This window comes from Aythya fuligula, chromosome 5 (assembly GCF_009819795.1).
Source record: "Aythya fuligula isolate bAytFul2 chromosome 5, bAytFul2.pri, whole genome shotgun sequence".
Lineage (NCBI taxonomy): Eukaryota > Metazoa > Chordata > Aves > Anseriformes > Anatidae > Aythya > Aythya fuligula.
In genome coordinates, this window is record NC_045563.1 from 12,976,234 (window position 1) to 12,995,406 (window position 19,173).

Consider the following 19,173-nt stretch of genomic DNA (forward strand, 5'->3'; position numbering starts at 1 on the left):
ACACTCACAGTTGCAGTCTGTGCAGACACTCTGGCTGTTCATGCAGGCAGACAATTACAGATTTGCTCTGTGGTGTGCAGCAGTCACCAATATCCAGTAGAAGCCCCAGGCCTTAGTTCCCAGGCCATTGCAAGGGAAGGGACAGGCTCCAAGGCAAGCAGGTTGGGCTGGCTCGATCCTTCCCATCACCAGCAGCCTCCAGCCCAGCTCATCCTCGAGTCCAGTGACATCCCAGGCACAGGAGCTGACTTTGGGCTACCTGTAAGTGTTGTACTGCTGAGGATCCACCAGCCAGCTCGGTGTTGGGGTGTCACTGATGGAAATGACCCCACCACATCCTTGGAGAACTTGGGCTTTCATTTGTTCACCTGGGCTGTTGCTTTGTCTTTGTACTTTGGTTCTCTGTGGTACCTGAAACAGATTTTTTCACCCATGTATGTGTTTCCTTCGTGGCTCTGTCATGTGGATGGGACAGCGCTTGGGGTGAGGTACTGCCCTCCAGTTAGCAGCCCTCTGATTTACCTTGGGGAGCTGTTGGCTACCAGGGAGTCTCAGACCTGAGTCTGGAGAGCGCAGAGAAGGTGATGCTCAGCCTGTCCTCGAAACTAATCCAGCTCACGGCTTGTCTGGAGATTTTAACAATACCAGGGGGGAGTTACCGACCTGCATTGTTGTTTGTTGGCATTGCCTGAGGAGCCTGGATTGCCCATTGATATGGTCTCACCTCTGGTTAGTGAGATGGAAATTATATTAAGGTAACACGGAGTTTTAGAAGAAAAATGTCAGTTTCAGGTAATTGGCAGTTGCAGGGGAAGAAGAGCCCTGTCAGCACGGTTCTGTGGATCAGGACTGGAATCTCTGTCTGCCGTTGTGGAGGGACTCTCCTCCCGTGAACGTGCCTTGCTTTTTTACCTCTCTGCACCTCCATTTTTGCCCCAGAGGAATTGGGTCACCCACCCCGTAGCACGGCTTTCAGGCATTTCTTTATCACTAAGTTAAATGGCGCTAAGTGCTCCAGGATCCCCCAGGGATGCATACTGAGAGGCAGTATTTAATTTTTGGAACACTACAGCATTGCTGTGGAGCTGTTTCTCTCCCAGGCTTTCTCCATCATTTATCTAGTGATGAATGAAGACTGGGAGGTGGGATCTCTCTCTGTAAAGTTACCTTACTCACTGCTTAACATCTAATAATTGCCGGGTATGATCCTGACATGAGGAGAAGGCACGGGGGACAAGGAAATTCCCCACCCACAGCAGCAAGGCTGCGATGTTGTTACCAATAGCCACATTTCAGCAGTTCATTTGCTAAGAGGTAGAATCTTCATTGCTGGTTTCTGGAGTGTTGGAGATCTCTAAGCAAAGCTGAGGATGAATGCTGGGGCTGGGGCATGGCCCGCAGCTTGTGTCCCTGTTGTTTCTCCGGTCCTTTTGGTGTCTGCCTCCTGTTGGGTGCTGTGGCAGCCTGTGCAAGCTCCTAAGCTGCCTGGAGGAGCTGTTTATCCACGTTGGCACAAAACACTGTTAAAAGTGATCCAGCCTTTTACTAACAACTGGAGCTAGCCTGGCTGGCTTAGGCTTAAAACCTACTAGCAGTGTAGGTGTGATTTGTAATAGGAACCCTGCCGCTGGTGGAAGTAACTGCAGAGGTCTGCAATGGAAATAAATGTTAGGGGATGGAAATGGGCACATGAAGCACCAGGAGGAATGCTGGAGCCAGGGATGCAGAAATGGCCCGTGCTGATAACCGGAGACACAGCTGACAGCAAACAACTGGGTAAACACTGGGGGGTGTGTGGTTTGCATCAGGACCAGGAGCTCCGTGCTTTGATAAGGGCATGGCACAGCTGGCTCATCGCTGGAAGACCCGATCCCTGATAAGGGGGGAATGGCGGCGGGGTTGCAGGGGATGTGCCATCGTGCCTGAACATCTGCCTGTTCTGGGGGAAGGCTGAGAGAAGGTACCTGAAAGGAGGGAGACAACAGGCAGCAGCTTCCTGGGGTTTATAGGGGGTGAGTAAGCAGGGCTCTGAGATAAGGATCAGCCCATAATAACCACTGACTCGTGAAGGCTGTAAAAAATCTGTCCCAAAAATGCCATCAGTAAGAGGAATGCCAGAGCTGTCACTGGGACTCGCTGGCTGGTGGCCCTGTCCCCAGTGTCAGACCCAGCGACCTGACCACACCACGGGGACATGCACCTTTGGGGGAGTGTGTTTGTGGGTGTGGGGGTGTCAGTGGTGTCACTTTAGGTGGAAATAAATACTGCCTTCCCCTTCCGTAAGGTTTTGTGTGGAGTTGCACTGCATCAGCTTTGGGCGTGATCCCTTGCTGAGGGGATCCCTCCCTGCCAGTGCGGGAGGATGGAGCTGGAGGAAGGCACCTGGGGTCATCCCAGGTCCTGAGCCCCGAGTCCCCAGGGATCAGTGCCTACAGGTGTGCTTTCTGAGGGCTGAGCAAAGCTCCCTCTTTTAGGAAGACAGAGGTAGGTGATGGTGCCATTTCCTATCCTAGCAGCCCCTGCTTTAAGTACCTCCTGAAGAAAAGTGAGATTTGCTCCCTCCAGGTATCCAACCCTGTATCTCTCAGGAGTCTGCTTAAGACTAGAGGCCAGGCTGGGAAGAGACAGCACCTTTATCCTTAGATCCAGCCCATAGCAAAACCTGGGAGGAAAGCACAGGTGAGCAGGACAGGAGTGGTGCAGTAGCAGAGAGGTGGAGGCACTCAGCAGAGGTTTATCTCCGTGCCACTGCCTCCCATGGCATTTTTCTCCAGCGACTGTTTCCTCCAAAAAGCAAAGCCCAGGGATGGGACTGAGCTCAGGCTGCCCGGCTGCAGCACCTCACATAAACTTGCCCCTGCTCCTCTGGTGTGCCTGGCTCCTGCCCTTTCTTTCCCGTCGCCACCGGCCACGTTTTGTAGCTCTGCTTTGCAAAGATGCGTGTGGAGAGCGTATTCCGTTTACCATATGGCACGTACGTTCTGATAAAAACAAACCCAAATGTTTGTGGTGTGTAGGTGTAAAGAGAAGCCGTGAGATGGGGGGAAATGGATGCTGGGAGGCTCCCCGGCTGACGTGCCGGCTGTCTGCCGAGCCGGCGGCGGGGGCGGCGAGGGGAGGTGGTGCGAGGGCACGCGGTGCCTGAACCCAACCCACTGTCAGTCCTGTCTTCTTCCAGCTGGAGCTACGGTGGTCTTGGTCCTCTCTGATACGAGGGTTAGGCCGGAGGAACAGCAAGAAAATGACTCAGTCTCTCTCCCTCAGCTCCCTGCAGGGGCATTGCCAAATTTATCCTGCACCAGCCTGGCACTAGCAGAGAGCAGGGGGAAGCGTGGCTGTAGCCCAAGCCCGGTCCTGGCGGGGGGCACCCGGGGCAGGTTTGCTGTTTGCTCATCCCTCCCATGGCTCGCGTGGGAGTAAATCCATTCCCCTCCGGGAGGAGAGCTGGACTGGCTTCTTAGAGCCAGCCTGGCTTTTAAAACCAGGTTTGAAACAGCCGGAGATGACAGCTCCCATCGCGCCGGGGCTGGTGGCCAGCGGCAGCACCCGGAGGAGCCCTGTGGGTTTCGCTGCTCCCGCTGGGTGTGCCGGAGGAGGACACCCTGCAGGGGCCACCGATCGCCCTCCCCAGGCCAGGCTGCCTCTGTGGGCACGGGGGAACAATGGCAGGAGGCAGCTCCTTCCCGCTGGCACCGCCGCGCTGCTGCCGCCGAGCAGACAAAGGCAGAGATTCACGGCGGCCCTTCTGCCGCTGCGGCAATAGGCTGCGGGAGGGAAAATAAAAATGAAAGGTCTGTGGGGGGAGAGGCAGAATTCGCAGCCCGGGGAGGGCCATTGTGAAACTTCAGAGCGTACTGCGAGTGGCTGAGAACAAGCCAATGCGTTTTGAAAGGCGGCCGCCCTTCATCAGCCGCTGTTGTGGGGTCTCTGAGCAGTGGGTGGCTTTTTTGCCCCCAGCAGCCAACCAGCACAAAGTTGGGCAGTGACAAAGTTTGGGGATTTGATGAGCAAAATTGACGCTGACAGTCCTTATCCGTCATCCGCCGGTACAGGTAACTGCGGGAGGTGGGAACAATTGGTGTCCTGATGCTCTGCTCTGCGTTCTCACCTTCACTGCCACGTGTGTTAACTATGGGGCCATCAGTGGGTCTGGGCTAAATGCAGGGGCTCTGCAGACCCTCATGCCCAAAGACCTCGGAGCAGGCTGCTTCACCAGCAATGGAGCAGCCAAGCTGAGGTGAAGACCTTGGAGGGGGGTTGTGGCCATGGTGACAACTGGCACCTGCACGCCGTCCTCTGCCCACCTGGCCGTTCCCAGCCGGGCCATCCCCAAACCAGGGGATGTGCTTCAAAGGCAGGGAAGTCTTAAAAATACCCGCTGCTTCCTTCTGAAATCCAGTGTGCTTGATGTTCCTCTGGTGAGAGAGCCAGCACCTCTCCAAATAGTTGTGCTGACAGTGCCCCTGTGAGTCAGCTGCAGTTAGTGCACTCAGTCCGTGGGCGCAGCGTGGGCTTGTTCTGTCCAGAGCACTTCTCTTTGTTTCTGTCAGGTGGTTACGGGCTGAAAGTGCTCCCAATCTGTCACGTCAGTAATAATTTCGTAGCCTGGGGGGCAGCTGAAGCTGGCAGTGGTGCTTTTTGACGGCGTACACCAAAGGACAACTGCTCTCCCTTCGTACCCGCAGCCGGAGGAAGCTGTCTCAGCAGCTCGCAGGCACCGAGGAGTTTCCTAGGGCTGGAGCTGCACTGTTGGTGTGGGGCTGATAACAGACGCCCTTCCTGTTTGTAGATGCTGACCCAGCGGCAAACAACGCCCTGGCTTTGTTTATTCGGTCTCAGCAGGCCCTGAAAACCTCCCTTCCCCTCGGTGCCCCTGCACAGCCCCTGCAGCGAGCGGGGTGCCCTGCCTGCGGGGAGGACGGCTCTTCTTTTGTCCTCAATGTTTGTGCTCAGAAAGCAACGAAGCAGTTAAATGGTTTCTCTGTTAATCAAAAGGGCCGTGTAAGCACTTTGGGTTGCTGAAGCAATTTCTGTGAGCTTGGTGGAGGCCCCGAAGATGCACGCTGTCTGGCGGGATGGCTGCGCAGTGCAGGCACAGCCCGGCTCCCACGCTGGTTATCCAGTGGTTAATTCATGGATTTGTACATCTCCGTGACCAGCTGCTTTCCATGATTAAAGGGAGCAAATTAAGTCATGCTGAAGGAGATTAGCATCTGCAATAAAATCCCTCCATTTGACAGGGGAGATGCTAATGGGAAGCACTGGTGACTCCTGCACTCAGTCCTGCTGGTGGCCAGGACCAGCAGGACGGCGCTGTGCTAGGGAGCCGGTGTCTGTCTGCATTGCATCCCACTTGTCTCTGCTCATGTCTGTGGTGGCAGGGTGTCCCAGCAGTCACAGTACAACACAGCCTGCTGGGGATTTGGGAACGCGGGACTGTGCTGCTGTTTACATGCACAAGGAGGGACCGCTTGGTTAGGACTGGATGCCAGCAGGCTTTCCACACAGCTGGCACCTAATGATGGAAATAACCAAGTGTCGCCATGCCTTCGGGTCGTCTGCCAGGCAGCCTGGGCACGCAGCAGAGCTGGGCGCTCCCTGGCTGTGGCAAGGGTGTCCCGTGCTCGGGCATACAGCACTTGGCAGCGTGGTTTGCAGAGGAACTGGTGCTGGTCATTTCAAGAGGGAAATGTCCCCCCTGCAGCCAGCCAGGAGCCAGGGTGCCATCGGTATGGACCCCTCCGAGAGCAAGGCACAGCACCAGGGGCACGGGAAGATGCTGGAAGGAGGGAAGGGGCTTTGAAGGAAGGGAGAGTGAAATCAGCCTGGTTCATAGCCACATGGCACACTCACTTTGTTTGAGCTGTTTGTTTGAACCCCTCTGCAGCTGCACGGCAGCGGAGGAAGGGATGCAAACCCCCGGAGCATCACACGCCCAGGGCTGGGGCTGGCAGAGGAGACTTCCCGTGTTCTGCCTGCCTCTGCCACCTGCGTCCCACGTGGCTGTGGGCGTGTTGCCACTGCCTCACTGCTTACCCGTCCCTCAGCGGTTCCCAATTTACAGAGTAGCGTGGGCACCTTGATTGATGTACAGCACCTGGATGGTGATGAGAGCTAGAGAAGGGCCCAACCTTAATTCCAACCTGGGTAAGTAGGCTGCACACAAAGCCACCATGAGATAAATCTTCATGCCTGGGAATTTTATTGCCAGAGTTGTCTGGCAGGGCCTGCCTATAATGTAATTTTCCTTGTTCTGCCTCGGCAATAAAAACTTCTAATATGATTCCATTTAGCTGTAACACTGTCTGAGGTACGCCATTAGAACATTGCGGTGTGTTTAATCGCATTTGAACCCTAAACGTCTGCCTGTTTTTGGAAATCATGGACAAAAATTAAAAGAAGACAAGAAGATATGAGGTTCAGAAGCACTGATGTTTGCTCACATGCCCCACTTTGGGTCTCAGTGCCTGGGCTGTGGCTGCTGGTGGAGCACAGTCAGCATGCCACTTTCCTCTGGGTTTTGAAACTTAGTTCTCTTTTTGCAGCCTTTCTGAAGAGCAGGAATAACTCTCCTGGAGCTGAGATAGGAGAGGATGTCATTAAAGCACAGAATATAATTGAGGAGAAGGAGATTGAAAACTGATGTCAGGACCAAGGTCTTGTGTCTTTTCAGATCCCTGGAGGAATCAAGGAGAAATTGTTTATTGCAATTTCATTGTTCCTCTTTGAGATTTCCAAACCAAAACCTATAAAAGAACAGGCACCTGTCATCCCCAGTTAGACTCTTTTCTTCTTGGATCCCGGAGTATTCCCATTATTATTAAGAAGCGTTCATATTTTAAGCCTTATTTTGCCTCTGTGGAGGTGTGCCATTATCAGGAGTTCCCAGTGTGCGCAGTTATGCTCTTATTAATTTTGTTCCTCCAGATATGTAGGAAGAATGGAGCATCGACCGCGGGGCTTTTCAGCATCTGTGCTGGACCGCATCCCACGCAGCTAGACGGAGCCAGCTCGGCCTCATTAGGCAGCGTGGCCTGATGGCAGTGCCATCGTGCTCGATGCGCGGCAGCCGCAGATGTTCTCCAGCAGCGGCACTTCAGGCCTCTGCTCCTCATTTTTTTGGTGTCAGATTAAAAAGGATCTTTGGCCGTATTTGTAGCCTTTGGAGTTTCCTTCTGACACCAGAGCTGTTGCTTCGGTGATCCTCTTTGGGTCCTGGGCAGGGGTAGCACGTTGGGGCTGCTTTTATCCGTTTTGTTTTCTGCTTTGGGCTGGAGGCTGCCACCAGGTCATGCGTAATTCCTAGCAGGCAGAGAACTGGAAGATTTACCTCCCGTGCACAGCATGTTGCTGGAAGGATCCTCTGACGTGGGAGACTGCAGGGATCCTCCTCTCTTTTCTTAGCCTGTTAATGATACAGCTGGACTGTGCATCTCCTCACAGACATTGGGTTTGTTGGGAGGGCTCTGAGGGGGGCTCACACAGAAGTGTGCTTCTTTACCAGACCTGAGCTCTTAGAGACAGCCACTCGTAGGCTGGTGCTCTCCCCACTGGGCAAACCTTTCTTTTGGCAGTGTCTCTGTGGCTGAAGCAGCAAGAGGTGTGCCCTGTAATTCTACTGAGGTGAGCACCTGAAGCCACAATGGAGATGCACCAAAGTCTTCTTTTTAAATAACAAATTCCTCGTATGGCTGGTGAGTTAAATGAGCTAACTTCCAGTTTCATCTCTGCTGCTTTAAACCTGGAGCAACTCCAAAGCTGCTTGAGGCCACAGAGAATAAGAAACTTTGCCTTTTGAAATGACTCAGCCTCTCATTAGGTGGCTCAGCTTCGGCAGAAGTAAACGAGAAAAACAGCCAAGATGGTATTTCTCAACAGCTTTGTTATAAATCTGTGGCGTCCTTTTCCATGAGTTCTGAGCTGTCTTTTAGTGCCGTTCATTTAAACAATTATGTGACATCTCAGCCACGTGCTGGGGGATGAGGAGCGAACTGTCTCTGAGCTACTGAACTCCCTGAAAGCCTAGCGAGTGGAAAAGCCCCCGACATCTAGCATAGAGAGTGCACGTCTGACAAAACCGAGCAGGGAGAAGAAATTGAGAGCGATGCATGCCCCCAAATATCACTTTTTGCCTGTATGGACAATTCCTGCTCTGTAGGATGTGAGCAGGTTAACCTTGCTATTACTGTCTGTCAGGGTGCTGAGTCAGGCGTGTTCCCGCGGCTGTGGGAGCGTCAGCTCTGAGGAGCAGGAAGGGCACGGGGTGCTGAGTGCTGGAGGGCCTCAGGAGCCAAGGGGGAGTGCTGGGGTGCAGCCGTGGTACTTCTTACCCAGTTTTCCAAATGTGTCTGCTTTAGGCACGAGAAATCTCTTCCATCTGTGTGATTTCAGCTAGTGCCTTAATGCTGACTTCCTGAGATCTCTCCCTCTCCGTCCTGCCCTTCTTGCAGTCTCCTATCTCTGATTCCCCCTCCCCTGAATTTCATCTCAGCTGTTTTCCTGCTGGATAAACTTCACATCCTTTCTCTTCCTGCTGCCTCCCTTCTCTCCCACTGCTGGCAGTTTTCCAGTTCAGCAACCTTGACCTTATCTCCAATTCCTTCCATTTCCTCCCCTTCAGCTAACACTATGGGTGAACTCTGCCCCTTTTCCTCTCCCCCATCCTCCAAAGGCCGGCCGTGCATCCTGCTGGGTATGCTGTCATTCCTTGCCTTGCTCACTCCAGCTCCCCTCTTTTCTGGCCTCCTTCACGTTTGCCTCAGTGCAGGAAGCTGATAGGAGTTTGGCTAAAGCGTGTTTGTGAGCCACACTGAAATCGGTGGGAACAAAGCCCCTGAACACCTGTAGAAAGTTATGTCTGCAAAGATCATTCTTGAGGGGTGCACTTGTATAATCTCAGTGTAATGATGAATACATATTAAGCTACCCTAGATGGTGTAGACTATTTCCTGGCCACACGTGGGTATTTTTACTTGATGCCCACAGCTGCAGAGAGCAGGGATACTGGTGAGATCCTTCCTTGCTCCCTTGCTTTCTTCTTGTGCCTCTTCAGCCTTTTGTGGTCGCAGTCTCCCATTTCAGCAGGGGGAAGGTGTCCATGGCTTGCAGCACAGCAGATCTGCCACGTGTTTTTCTGTGCCCTCTCATGCAAGTCTCTTACATGGTTCTCTGTCACTGGTGACCATTGCACGCAGCCACATTCACGTCCATTTCAGTTTGCTGGTGGTTTTTTGGCTTCCACCCTAAAGAGGAAGGATCACGCCTGCTTTAGAAATGAAGTCAGCTGGTACTGAGACACTGATAGCAAGGTTTGGGTCTACCTCCTTCGTTGCAGCCCCCATTCTTTAACATCACTTTTCTCATCCCGAGTCAAATCCTCTGCCCATGTTCAGGTGGAGCTCAGCTGATCGCCCTCGCCAGATCTCAGCCACTTGTACCCGCAGGGCCCCAGCCCTTTGGGCATTTCCCTGTGATCACACACATCCAGGGCATTGCTGTGCTTGTGGGATTGCTTTCCTCATGTCGGCGTGGTAATCAGTGCAGTATGATCAAACTCTTTAGAAAGCATTTCTCTCTAATCATCCCGGTTTCATTTGTATTCTGTAATGATTTCGAGAGCGATTACGAACACGGGAGTGCTTTGTAGCTTATTAGTTACCTCGCTTCTGCGAGGAGAAGCTGCTGCCGCCTGTCATACAGGGGACCTTGTGTTCTGCTCTAGTTTTGTCAGAAAGATGTATTTAAAATGCTGTCAGCTGCAGGATCCAGCAGAATTCCTTTTCCTTTCTGATTGCTCTCAGCTCAGAAGAGATATTGGATGTTAGACCTCTGCTTGGTATTTCCTGTGTTACTTCTAACGGGGGCTGTGGAGGAAGATCTTTGCCAAGCATGGTTCATGGCCACAAACTCCCAAATATTCTGCTTCCAGTTGTCATGATCTTGGTCATTTACGGGAAGGAAGGCAGCTTTCATGCTCACATCAGGGCACTGCTGCATGTATCGATGCCTGTGACCTCTGTGGGAGGCTGACTCTGCATTTAGCCGCCCTGAGAGAAATCCGTAACCCCTTTGGCAGTCCTAAGGCACAGCCGTAGACTGGCTGGGCTCAGTCCCTGGCACTCCCTCCCTCCCCAGCCTTTCCTGTGTAGCATTTTGGGGCTGGATGGGGTGGCTGAGGCCTTGTCCCCGTGTGGCCATACATCTCCAGCGAGCCGTGACCCTCTGCCAGCAGGTGCCAGGCCTGTGAGTGTCGCTTGGTCTCCGTGCTCCATCAGCCCCTTAAATCTGCTTGGAGAGTTATTGTGGAGGTACGGAGTCTCATGTTCCCTTCTCTGGGATGCCTGCCTGTCGGAAGGGAAGTGTTGTGTCACCAGCAGCTCGGTTCAGGAAGGTCACTTGCTGGTAAATGGCTGTTGGTTTACGTGGGCTAAGCACAGACTGCTGGCGCAGGCTCGTAAGGCTCTGTGCCCTTCATGCTGCCCTTGTCTGTGGCCTAATGGATCGGCCCGTCCTTTGCTTTATAGTAGGAGCATGAACGCTTTCAGTAGCAAAAGTGGAAGGTTTGGAGGTGTGAGATGTGACGAGATGGCCCTGTGTTGGTCTGCCATCCCGGTGTGGCTGCTGTGGCGAGGTGGTGAGATGAGGCACAAAACACGCTGTGTTCAAACCTGGAAAAGATGGTAATGGAAAGCCTCATGTCACATGCGAAAGCATTCCTGCCATGGTGCTACAGACCGCTCTGCCATCCTAATTTGCTTTCACAGGCCCCAGCATAATCATGCTTTGTATTTCCTAAGGGACGCGAAGACTAAATGCGGGTTTGGTCAATGGTTTCATTGTGGATTTCTCCCTGCGCTACAAAGCAAATACAAAACTCTGGGGACAGGCAGGGTGCTTCCCATTGTGTCTCACATAATCCAAGAGGGGTGCCTTAAAAAGGAAAGCCCTATCAAACGTGCTTACAGGGCTGTTTGGGCTGTAGAAATCTTTTGTAAAACCTAACTTTGGTATCTTTCCCAACGGGATCCTTCATGCAGGGGAACTGGCCAGCATTTTGGAAGGAAACCCAGCCAACATTAGGCTTGGACATCTGCTTGTTTTAAGGTTGCCTTCACAATTTTCTCTGTAGCCGAAGATTGGTACTTGATGTCATGTGAAAGCATTGCCAAAAACGCAATGATGTTACGCCAACTGTTTCTTTCATGTACGCAACTTCTTAGAAATGACCGCTCTATGCTGGAAAATCATCTTGTTTGCATTGCTGCCTTGGCTACAAGGATGAACACCCTTTGATCTTGTCCTTGCACAGAGTTATCCTAAATGAGAAAAAATGTTTCCTGAACTAATTTAGCTTTAAACCAGGGTGATCTCCTGCCTGAATGCATCTAGTCTGAGCTTAAATGGCATTAAATCAAATTACTTTTGAAGGAGGGGTAGTGGTGTTTTTTGTCTTTGCAGGTGGCTGAAGGGGACTGAATCTGAGAGAAGCTAGCGGGTATTTTCTTCCTTCCTGCTAAATAACCCAAACATAATTAAAGCATGTCTTCTCTTCTTATTTAAACAGGGTCCAGCTCGCATGACATCTGATCTTGCATCTTCTCCTGCAGCAGGATATGTCCCCGTGGGTCAGAAACCAGAGGCCGTTGTGCATGCTATGAAGGTAAGGCTGCCTGCAGCGCAGTGCAACTAACTTGCAGAACTGGATGTTTGCTGTTCTCATGGAAATATGATGATTAGAAATAGAAAGTCAGCGCTGAGGCACATTATCAGTAATCAGCACCTGTATCATGATGAACAATCATTGCTTCAAATAGAGTTAAGCAGGATCACACATGACTTTTTGGGTGGGAGACCTCCAACAGAAGCTGAAGGTGTTGGTTACCCTTCCTGTTCATCATTCTTGTGTGCACTGTGTCTCAGGGGTGACAGTGACAACAGAAGTGCTGCTTTTAAAATAGACACAAAAACTCAATTCCTACATATTTTTTGTTATTGAAAAGCTTGCAGCAGTCTTCAGAGGAGAAAGACTTTATTTAAATAAACACACAGCAAACCATGGCATCATACCCATGTAGATATCTGCATCATCAATCTGTATTAAAGTCATGACCTTCACCAACAAAAAACACAGGACCCTACTAGCTGGGGTAAAGGAGAAAACTCACATTGTTATTTCATAGCAGTGAAATATTTTCTCAAGTCCTAGTGAGCATCCATGAGCAGGAAAAAAATAATGTAATAGCTTGCTGTTCTATGGTTGACTAGTTAAGCAAGTCTAAGTTATCTAAGAGACATGGGAACACAAATCCTTTGAAAGGTGCCATGGAGATGGCTGGGAAATCTATAAGTAAGTTAGGCTTAAGCTGGACTATACTGATGTGTATGTGTACATGGATTTGTTAAAGCTGAAAATAAATGTATAAGCTTACAAAGATTTTGCCAAATCAAAGCAGGATTCACAGGAAACCCTCCAGATTCCCAGATGGCTGGTCTGGAGCTCAGAGCCCCGTGGCCATAGCCAGAAAAAAGGTCCAGCAGTGTCACTGCTTCACCAGCACTAGCTTAGGTTGGCCTAGACCCAGAGCCTGGTGCTAACAAAGCACTTCTCTTTGCACCCAATAGCAAAATAAATGCCACAGATGTTGCTCTTAGCAGAGATCTGCAGGTTCCATGATTTTTCTAGTTTAAATTTTTTTTCAGCTTACGTTTTTGCACCTGTCTGTTGGCTCCAGGACAGATGTGTCAGGTGGCAGTGGTAAAGCCAACAAGTGTTAGGAGAAGCAGTGGTGCCGCTGGCAGGAGGTCGGTTCCACTGGGCAGCTGCAAGATCCCCTGAGCGTGTTAAGTTTCAGAAACACTGGATGACTGTTCCTCAAGCAGTTCATCTTCTGTGCACTTACATTGTGTGAGGAGTTATGAAAGGGAAGTTAAGTTTGGTTTGATTTGGATCAAATTTTAATTTAAATTATGAAAGATCCTTCAAGCTGAAAATCTTGATTTATTCAGCTTACGTAAGGTTTTGTAAATCCCAATCATATAACTTCTTGGATCCTCAGAGAAGGGTGTCCAGCATCATCAAGGATTAAAACAATACCCTTGGTACACTTTTTAGTGCTTCCCAGAGGAGCCCTGGATATATGAGTGGTAGCTCAGTTTCCTACATATATTTTTCCTGTGTTTTCCCAGTAAGTTTCTTCTTTGCTTGTTGTGAATGGTTCGGTGCTGTCAGAAAGCTGTGCTCCATCCTGGGCTATGCTGTATGTCACTTTGGGGTGAAATTACTCCTGTATGAATATGCATAAGTATCTGCTAGGCTGACACCTTGCAGAACATTGCGAACGCACGTGACACCTTCATTTCTCCTACACTTTGTGCTGCCTTTCCTTCTTGCTCGTCACTAATCCAGTTTCTCTTGCATTTCCTCTAATCATCCAAGCCACCGATGCACTCCAGGCTACTGCTGTTGTTTTTAAACGAATGTGGCTTCCCCGACTGGGGTTCCTACCTTTCTGCTCCTGCTTTTCATTGTATTTGGAGAGGGAAAACATTAAGCAGAGATGATAATTTTTTTAAGTCGAAAGATCAAATAGTTATAAATTGGTTATGAACACATTCTGGGGGGAAATTAAGTTTCTGTCTGCTTAAGGGGTTATGGGACTGAATTTCCAAGTAAGGGCAAGAAACGTAAATTGTTTAAAGCAGTGGTTTGATAAGCTTGTGGAAATGATTGTAAAGTTAACAAGGAAGATTCTCGGAAACTGGAAATTGCATTTGGGATGTCTGGCACGAGGATGCATACAAAAGGGTTGGAAGGAAGTTGGATGCTTGGTTGTTTGCCCATATTATTAGTGCTAATTCTCTTCTTCAGAGCTTTGTTGATCACCAGGAAGGGCTGCAAGAAGCTCTCCTCTGAGATTTTGCAATTTGGCTGGTGGGGCATGTTTGTCTTTCTTCAAAACGCTGGAAACCGCCTCAGCTGGGGACAGGAAGCAGGTGGCACAGCAGCCACATCTCACAGGGCACAACTGACCTCATGCGATGTGTCCCGCTCACAGGCTTAGGGTTAAAAACATTCTCAGATTTGAAGTGAGGAGGAAATCTTCCTGTAAGTCGGCGTGGCAGCAAGGGTCGAGGAGATTTTAATTTTCCATCCTGTGGCCCATTTCCAAGAATCAGGTGGAAATGGAAAGGACGAAGGAAACTGGTTCTGGTCTCAACCTCTCCTCCCCCCGCTTCGTGTGACACAATAAAACTGTGGCTCTTGGTCTCCAGCCACAGATCTTAAACTGGGTGGAAGATAACGTGTTTTGGCCACTGCATGCTGCAGCAGATGGAGTAGGTCTTATCTGCACCCTGCAGAACCGGGCAGCTTTTTCAGTGCCAGCCCCTGCATGTGGAAAAGGGGATGCAGCTACCGGCCTAGCCCCTCACCATGGTACAGCTCCTGACCTTCCCTTGAGGAGGAGAAGAAAGTAGCCTACAAAGGAGACTTTGCACTTAGCCTGTCTGACGTTGAATATTAGAAAAAGCTCTGCTCAGTCGTGTAATGACCCCTAGGCTTCTCGTGTGGCTTTTTCCTGCAGCTGAACGCTATGTGGATGAAGCTTTGCCCTTGGTTTAGTGTTAAATAAGTTCTTCCCTGAGCACGTTTAGGGGTTTTCTTTATTTGTGCTTCTGAAATAGTTTTTGCTTATTTGCACCTACTAAATAAGGAGCAAAATGACAGGTTGGCACTCCTAACAGCTGTTTTTGCTAACAAGAATAAAAGGTACATATGCTACATCTCAGTATCTCACTGAACATCAAAGCACTTTTCTTAGGAATTGAGCAAACCTGCTAAAGACGTGGGGAGATGAGGAGGAGACAAATATGAGAAAACAACATTTAGCCTATAATCCAACTCCTCCAGCAGCAGCATCTCTCTGATGGGCACAGAGCCATCAGGCAGACAGTCAGTTGCTCCCACTGATGCCGAGTAAGGCAAGATTTGGCCCTGACAAAACTTGGGGAGAGTCCTAGTGGGACATACAGGCTGTTCCCTTGCCAAAGCACGACTGTGTACTGTGCCACGTTCCCCAGGGCCCTGTCCATTTGACTTATAAATCAATACAGTCAGGGAGGCTTGTACCCTTAGGCAAACATTCCTTAATCAGAGCGCTTCCTCTCACAGAAGTGCTTACCTCAACTTCCAAAGCCCCTTTCAAAGCCTTATTGCCGTCACCCAGCCTGGTGCTGTTTGTTTGTTTGTGTTTTAAAGCTGCATCGCGTGGGGGCAGAAGGGTAAGGTGTAGGGGCGGTGGATGTGATGGGCTGGGTGACTTGGAGGTGACACTGTCTTGGTCGCAGATGTCAGCGCAGTCAGGAAGGAGAGCTAAATATACCCGAGGTGTCCCTCGCAGCTTGCATAGCAGCGTGGAAGAAGCGAGACGAGTCAGCGTGCCCATCTGTAGCATGGCACGGCTCGTCTGCAGCAGCACCTTGGTGACAGGGAGGTTGTCTTCAGGAGGTGGTGAGCGTGGACTTCAGGAGGTGGAGTCCTCAGGCAGGAAAGCAGCGTGAGGAGCCAGGGAGCATTGCCTGTCCCTTCCGCAGCCCCCTGATCTGGAAGGCACCCAGGGAGAGACAACGTAGTGCTGGGGTGTCTGCAGAGGGCCAAGAGCTGTCACTGAAGCTTAGTGAAGAGCAAAACGGAGGGGATGGCCTGAGCCTGGCTACACTGCTCTGTTTTTCTGTATGCTTCTGGAGAGATGGCAGAATCAGAGGAGGATATAACCCAATTTCTTAGATGCAAATTGAATCCTCGGTCTTTGAATTGTGGCTGGTGCCTTTAGCTGAGCCGCAGATGATTTCACAGCCTGGCTGTGTAACCTGAGGAACATTGACCTGGCCCTTTCTAATTAGCTGAGGAGACACCTGGCAGGACCTGAAAACAGATCGGGCTGGGTCAGCACTCACAGCTCCGCTCCTTCTTCCAGAGGGGATCGTGCTGGGAGCACACTGCTCTCCAGCAGGCCTTCCTGGGGTGGGCTTCTGGGTTTTTACCCTGGATCCCTGTTTCCCATACCCAAGATGCTGACACAGAAGTGGGCCCGTGCCTGTTGTGAGGGATGGTTTCAAGGTTAAATGAGACATTTCCACTGGAAGAAATGAGCCGCACCACCCCTTCACACCTCACGGGCAAGGGAATGCAGTTTTATTTTAAGTGGAAGTCATAGAAAACCAGTTTCTTATCCTCTGAGAGTCCTGCGCCTGCGAGATGGATGGCTGGTGGAAGCAGGCGCTGGAGCTGATGTGATCTTTAAGTGAGGTGAGCCACGGCTGCCCTTGACACTTGCCCTGCAGACACGGACAGCTCTCAGCTGCGAGACAGCCACCGGCGGCGTGCTGCGCCGTGAGCTGCTGCTGCAGGCGGCTTCTCCTGCAGCCCGGCGTCAGAGGCACACCGGCTCCAGACGAGCAAGTTCGAAGTGCCAGTCCAGCTGGATCAATAATTAATTCCCTCCTCTTCAGCAAAAAAAATAGCTGTTGTCTCTGTCAGCACATACACGCTTTTTGCATCTCTCTCACCCTTCCTCTCCCCTTAAAAGGGACGAGGCTATTTGGTGTTTGTGAGAGGATCGCTCCCAGATCTGTTGGTAAAAGGAGCTGGTGCATTTTGGAAGTAGGTTAAGGGCCTGAGGAGAATGACCTATTTTTGTACATAACGCAGTTGGAGTGCAGCAGGATTGCTGTGCCGAGCCAGACCAGGAGATAATCTGCTCTTGGATCCCGTTTCATGGAGCAGCCAGTGCCGTGTACCTCAGCACAGGGCGAAGCCCGTCCTCACTCTGTAGGTCCCGGGGAGGCTCACGGGCACAAACAAACCTGCTGCAGAGCTTCGTGTGGGGCTGTATCACCGTGAGAAGGGACCATGAGCTATTTGGTGGTGGCACAGGGTGATTTGGGGATCTTCACCCCTGCACACGGGGATGGCTGTGTTCCTCCACAGCAGCAGAGCCCTGGGGGAGCTATGCAGGTCGGGCGCGCTCCTGCTCCCTGACGGGCCTGATGCAGCGCCTCGTGCTGTGAGGCCTCCTGAATGCAGGCAGAGGCTCTGGGCTGCACGAGGGGTGTTCCTGTGGATCAGTGCGAGTCCAGCTGGAAGCTGAGGCTGCCTTTCATCCCGGTCTCTCTAAATAACCACCTCACGGCCTGGAGCGTGCGCGCAAGGCCTTCCTCCGCCGCCTCCTGTGTCTGACCGGTTGTGCCTGGCCTGGAGAATGCTCCTCCAAGCATTATATAAACCACAGAGTTTAAATATCAGTCAGTTTTCCTGAAAAGAAGCAGCACCATTTCCAAACATTGTCAACTCAAAAGCTAGTTTAAGAAAATAAGTCACAAGTGGGATGTTTCCACTGCCTTTTTATTCAGTGTCCTGGGCTTCTTTCCCAGTGGATTTACATGTCTTCCTGAGGGAAGCGTGGCCCCAGCCAGCAGGCCAGGTGGAGTCCACAGGGCCCACAGACATCAGCACTGGGCTTGTCAGGTCTGGGGTGTCCTTGCTGGAGCCATAACAAGGAAACCTGCTTCTTCCCAGGTCCAGGAACGCTCTCCTGGGGGGCCTGGCGTGGCCTTGCAAGCCATGGAGTCTCCTCATGCACTATGGCTGCTGTGATCTGTGTTGGCTTTTAAATGTTGTGGCCTCAAGCTCCTTGCAAGCATCCTGTGCCTTGGGCTGTGTGGATCAACCTGGGGTGCCCCACAAAGCCGGCTGAGCGCCTTTGAGGGTTCCCTGCGGCGCTGCTGAGGCAGTGAGCTCTGGTGGTTGCCTTTCAGAAACGCGTTGGAGGATCTCCGAGCCTCCCCCACCCACTCTTCCAGGCTGCTGCTGTGCTTTAGCGGCCACGTTTCCTGTTTTTGCAGTGCTTTCCTCCTGTTACTATTGTGGGAAGAACCCCCCAGTCACAAGCAGGATGGAAAGGGAAGCCGGCACCTCGCTCCTCCAGAGGCTCCCTGGGGCAGGGTGCTGCAGGCACCTACGTGCACCAGGCTCCCCTGTGGGCAGATCCTGTGCTCCTCAGCTTTTGTGCTGCCTGAAGTGTTTACCAGCAGGCAGGTTTTATCCTAAGGCTGTGGTTACAATCCTGGGAGTGGGAACATGTGTAGGGGATGTGCTTGCATCCAGCCTCATGTTGGGCAAGGTGCCTACAGAGGACGGCAGTCAGCACGCAGGGGCCTGGGATGCTGGTTTCCCCCACTTCCATCCCCTTTGCATGCTGGCTGGATCCAGCTCTAAGAGGCACTGGGTGGGAGCTGGGCATGGGATCAGGATCTCTGGGTACCAGGTCTCTGTGATAACAGCCCAGTTCCTGCTCACGGTCACCAGGGTCTCTGAGGAACTGAGAAATTAAATGGGTTAAACACAGTTTTCAGACAAAGGTGAGTGGAAAGGGCTGTGCTTGTTTAAGATCTGAAAGTTGATGGCTGATTGAAGACCACACACGTTAGCTGCTCGGTGGGCAATCCTCTGTTTTCCAGTGGTACAGATTTCCATTTTCCTCTTCCCCAGATGGCTAACCCTGTTAGACCTAAAACCCGTGAGCTGCCCGCAGTTGCCCCATGACTGGAATTAATGGAAGGGAGTGGAGAAGCCTGCATGAGCAAGGGCGTTGGACCAGGTGACCTCCAGAGTCACCATTCTGTGACGCTGTGAAGTTGCTGAGCACACTGTTAGTTATTAGAGAAGCATAATGCTTTTGTAATATTGCTTTTTTATAGGTCCTTGAGGTCCACGAAAATTTGGACAGGCAAATGCAGGACAACTACGAAGAGGACCTGAGTGAAAAGGAGAAGGCGATTGTCCGTGAAATGTGCAATGTAATAATGCCTCTCAGTAATTCTAGCTCTGTCTTTTGGGTTCTTTTGTTGTAAGTGGAGGGGAGCACTGGTCTGCATACAAGCCCTGTTTGATACGAGATCTGCAGGCACAAGGGAAGGGTCGAGGCTCTGCTGACTGCTGCTTTCAGTGTCAGTAACCCGAACGCCTCATTCATGGCACCAAGCAGCCTTTGTTCAGCAGATGCTTCCCTCTCTGCTGCCTTAAAGGGTGCAGGGTGGCTTTCCAGCTAACCACGAGCCCCACAAAGGGCTCTCCCTGCCTAGGCGAGTCCTGCTTGCAGCTGACTCCAACTGTGC

At 51.4% G+C, this 19,173-nt stretch overlaps 1 protein-coding gene across 2 annotated transcripts in view; it reads left to right on the top strand.

The window, feature by feature from the left end:
- CCDC85C (coiled-coil domain containing 85C) overlaps positions 1 to 19,173 on the top strand; it is a 104,768-nt gene that overhangs the window by 80,304 nt on the left and 5,291 nt on the right. For both annotated transcript variants that reach the window (XM_032188365.1, XM_032188366.1), the window contains exons 4-5: positions 11,564 to 11,659; positions 18,757 to 18,855. In XM_032188365.1, coding sequence (XP_032044256.1) covers positions 11,564 to 11,659; positions 18,757 to 18,855 — 195 coding nt within the window. The remainder of the gene's footprint in view (positions 1 to 11,563; positions 11,660 to 18,756; positions 18,856 to 19,173) is intronic.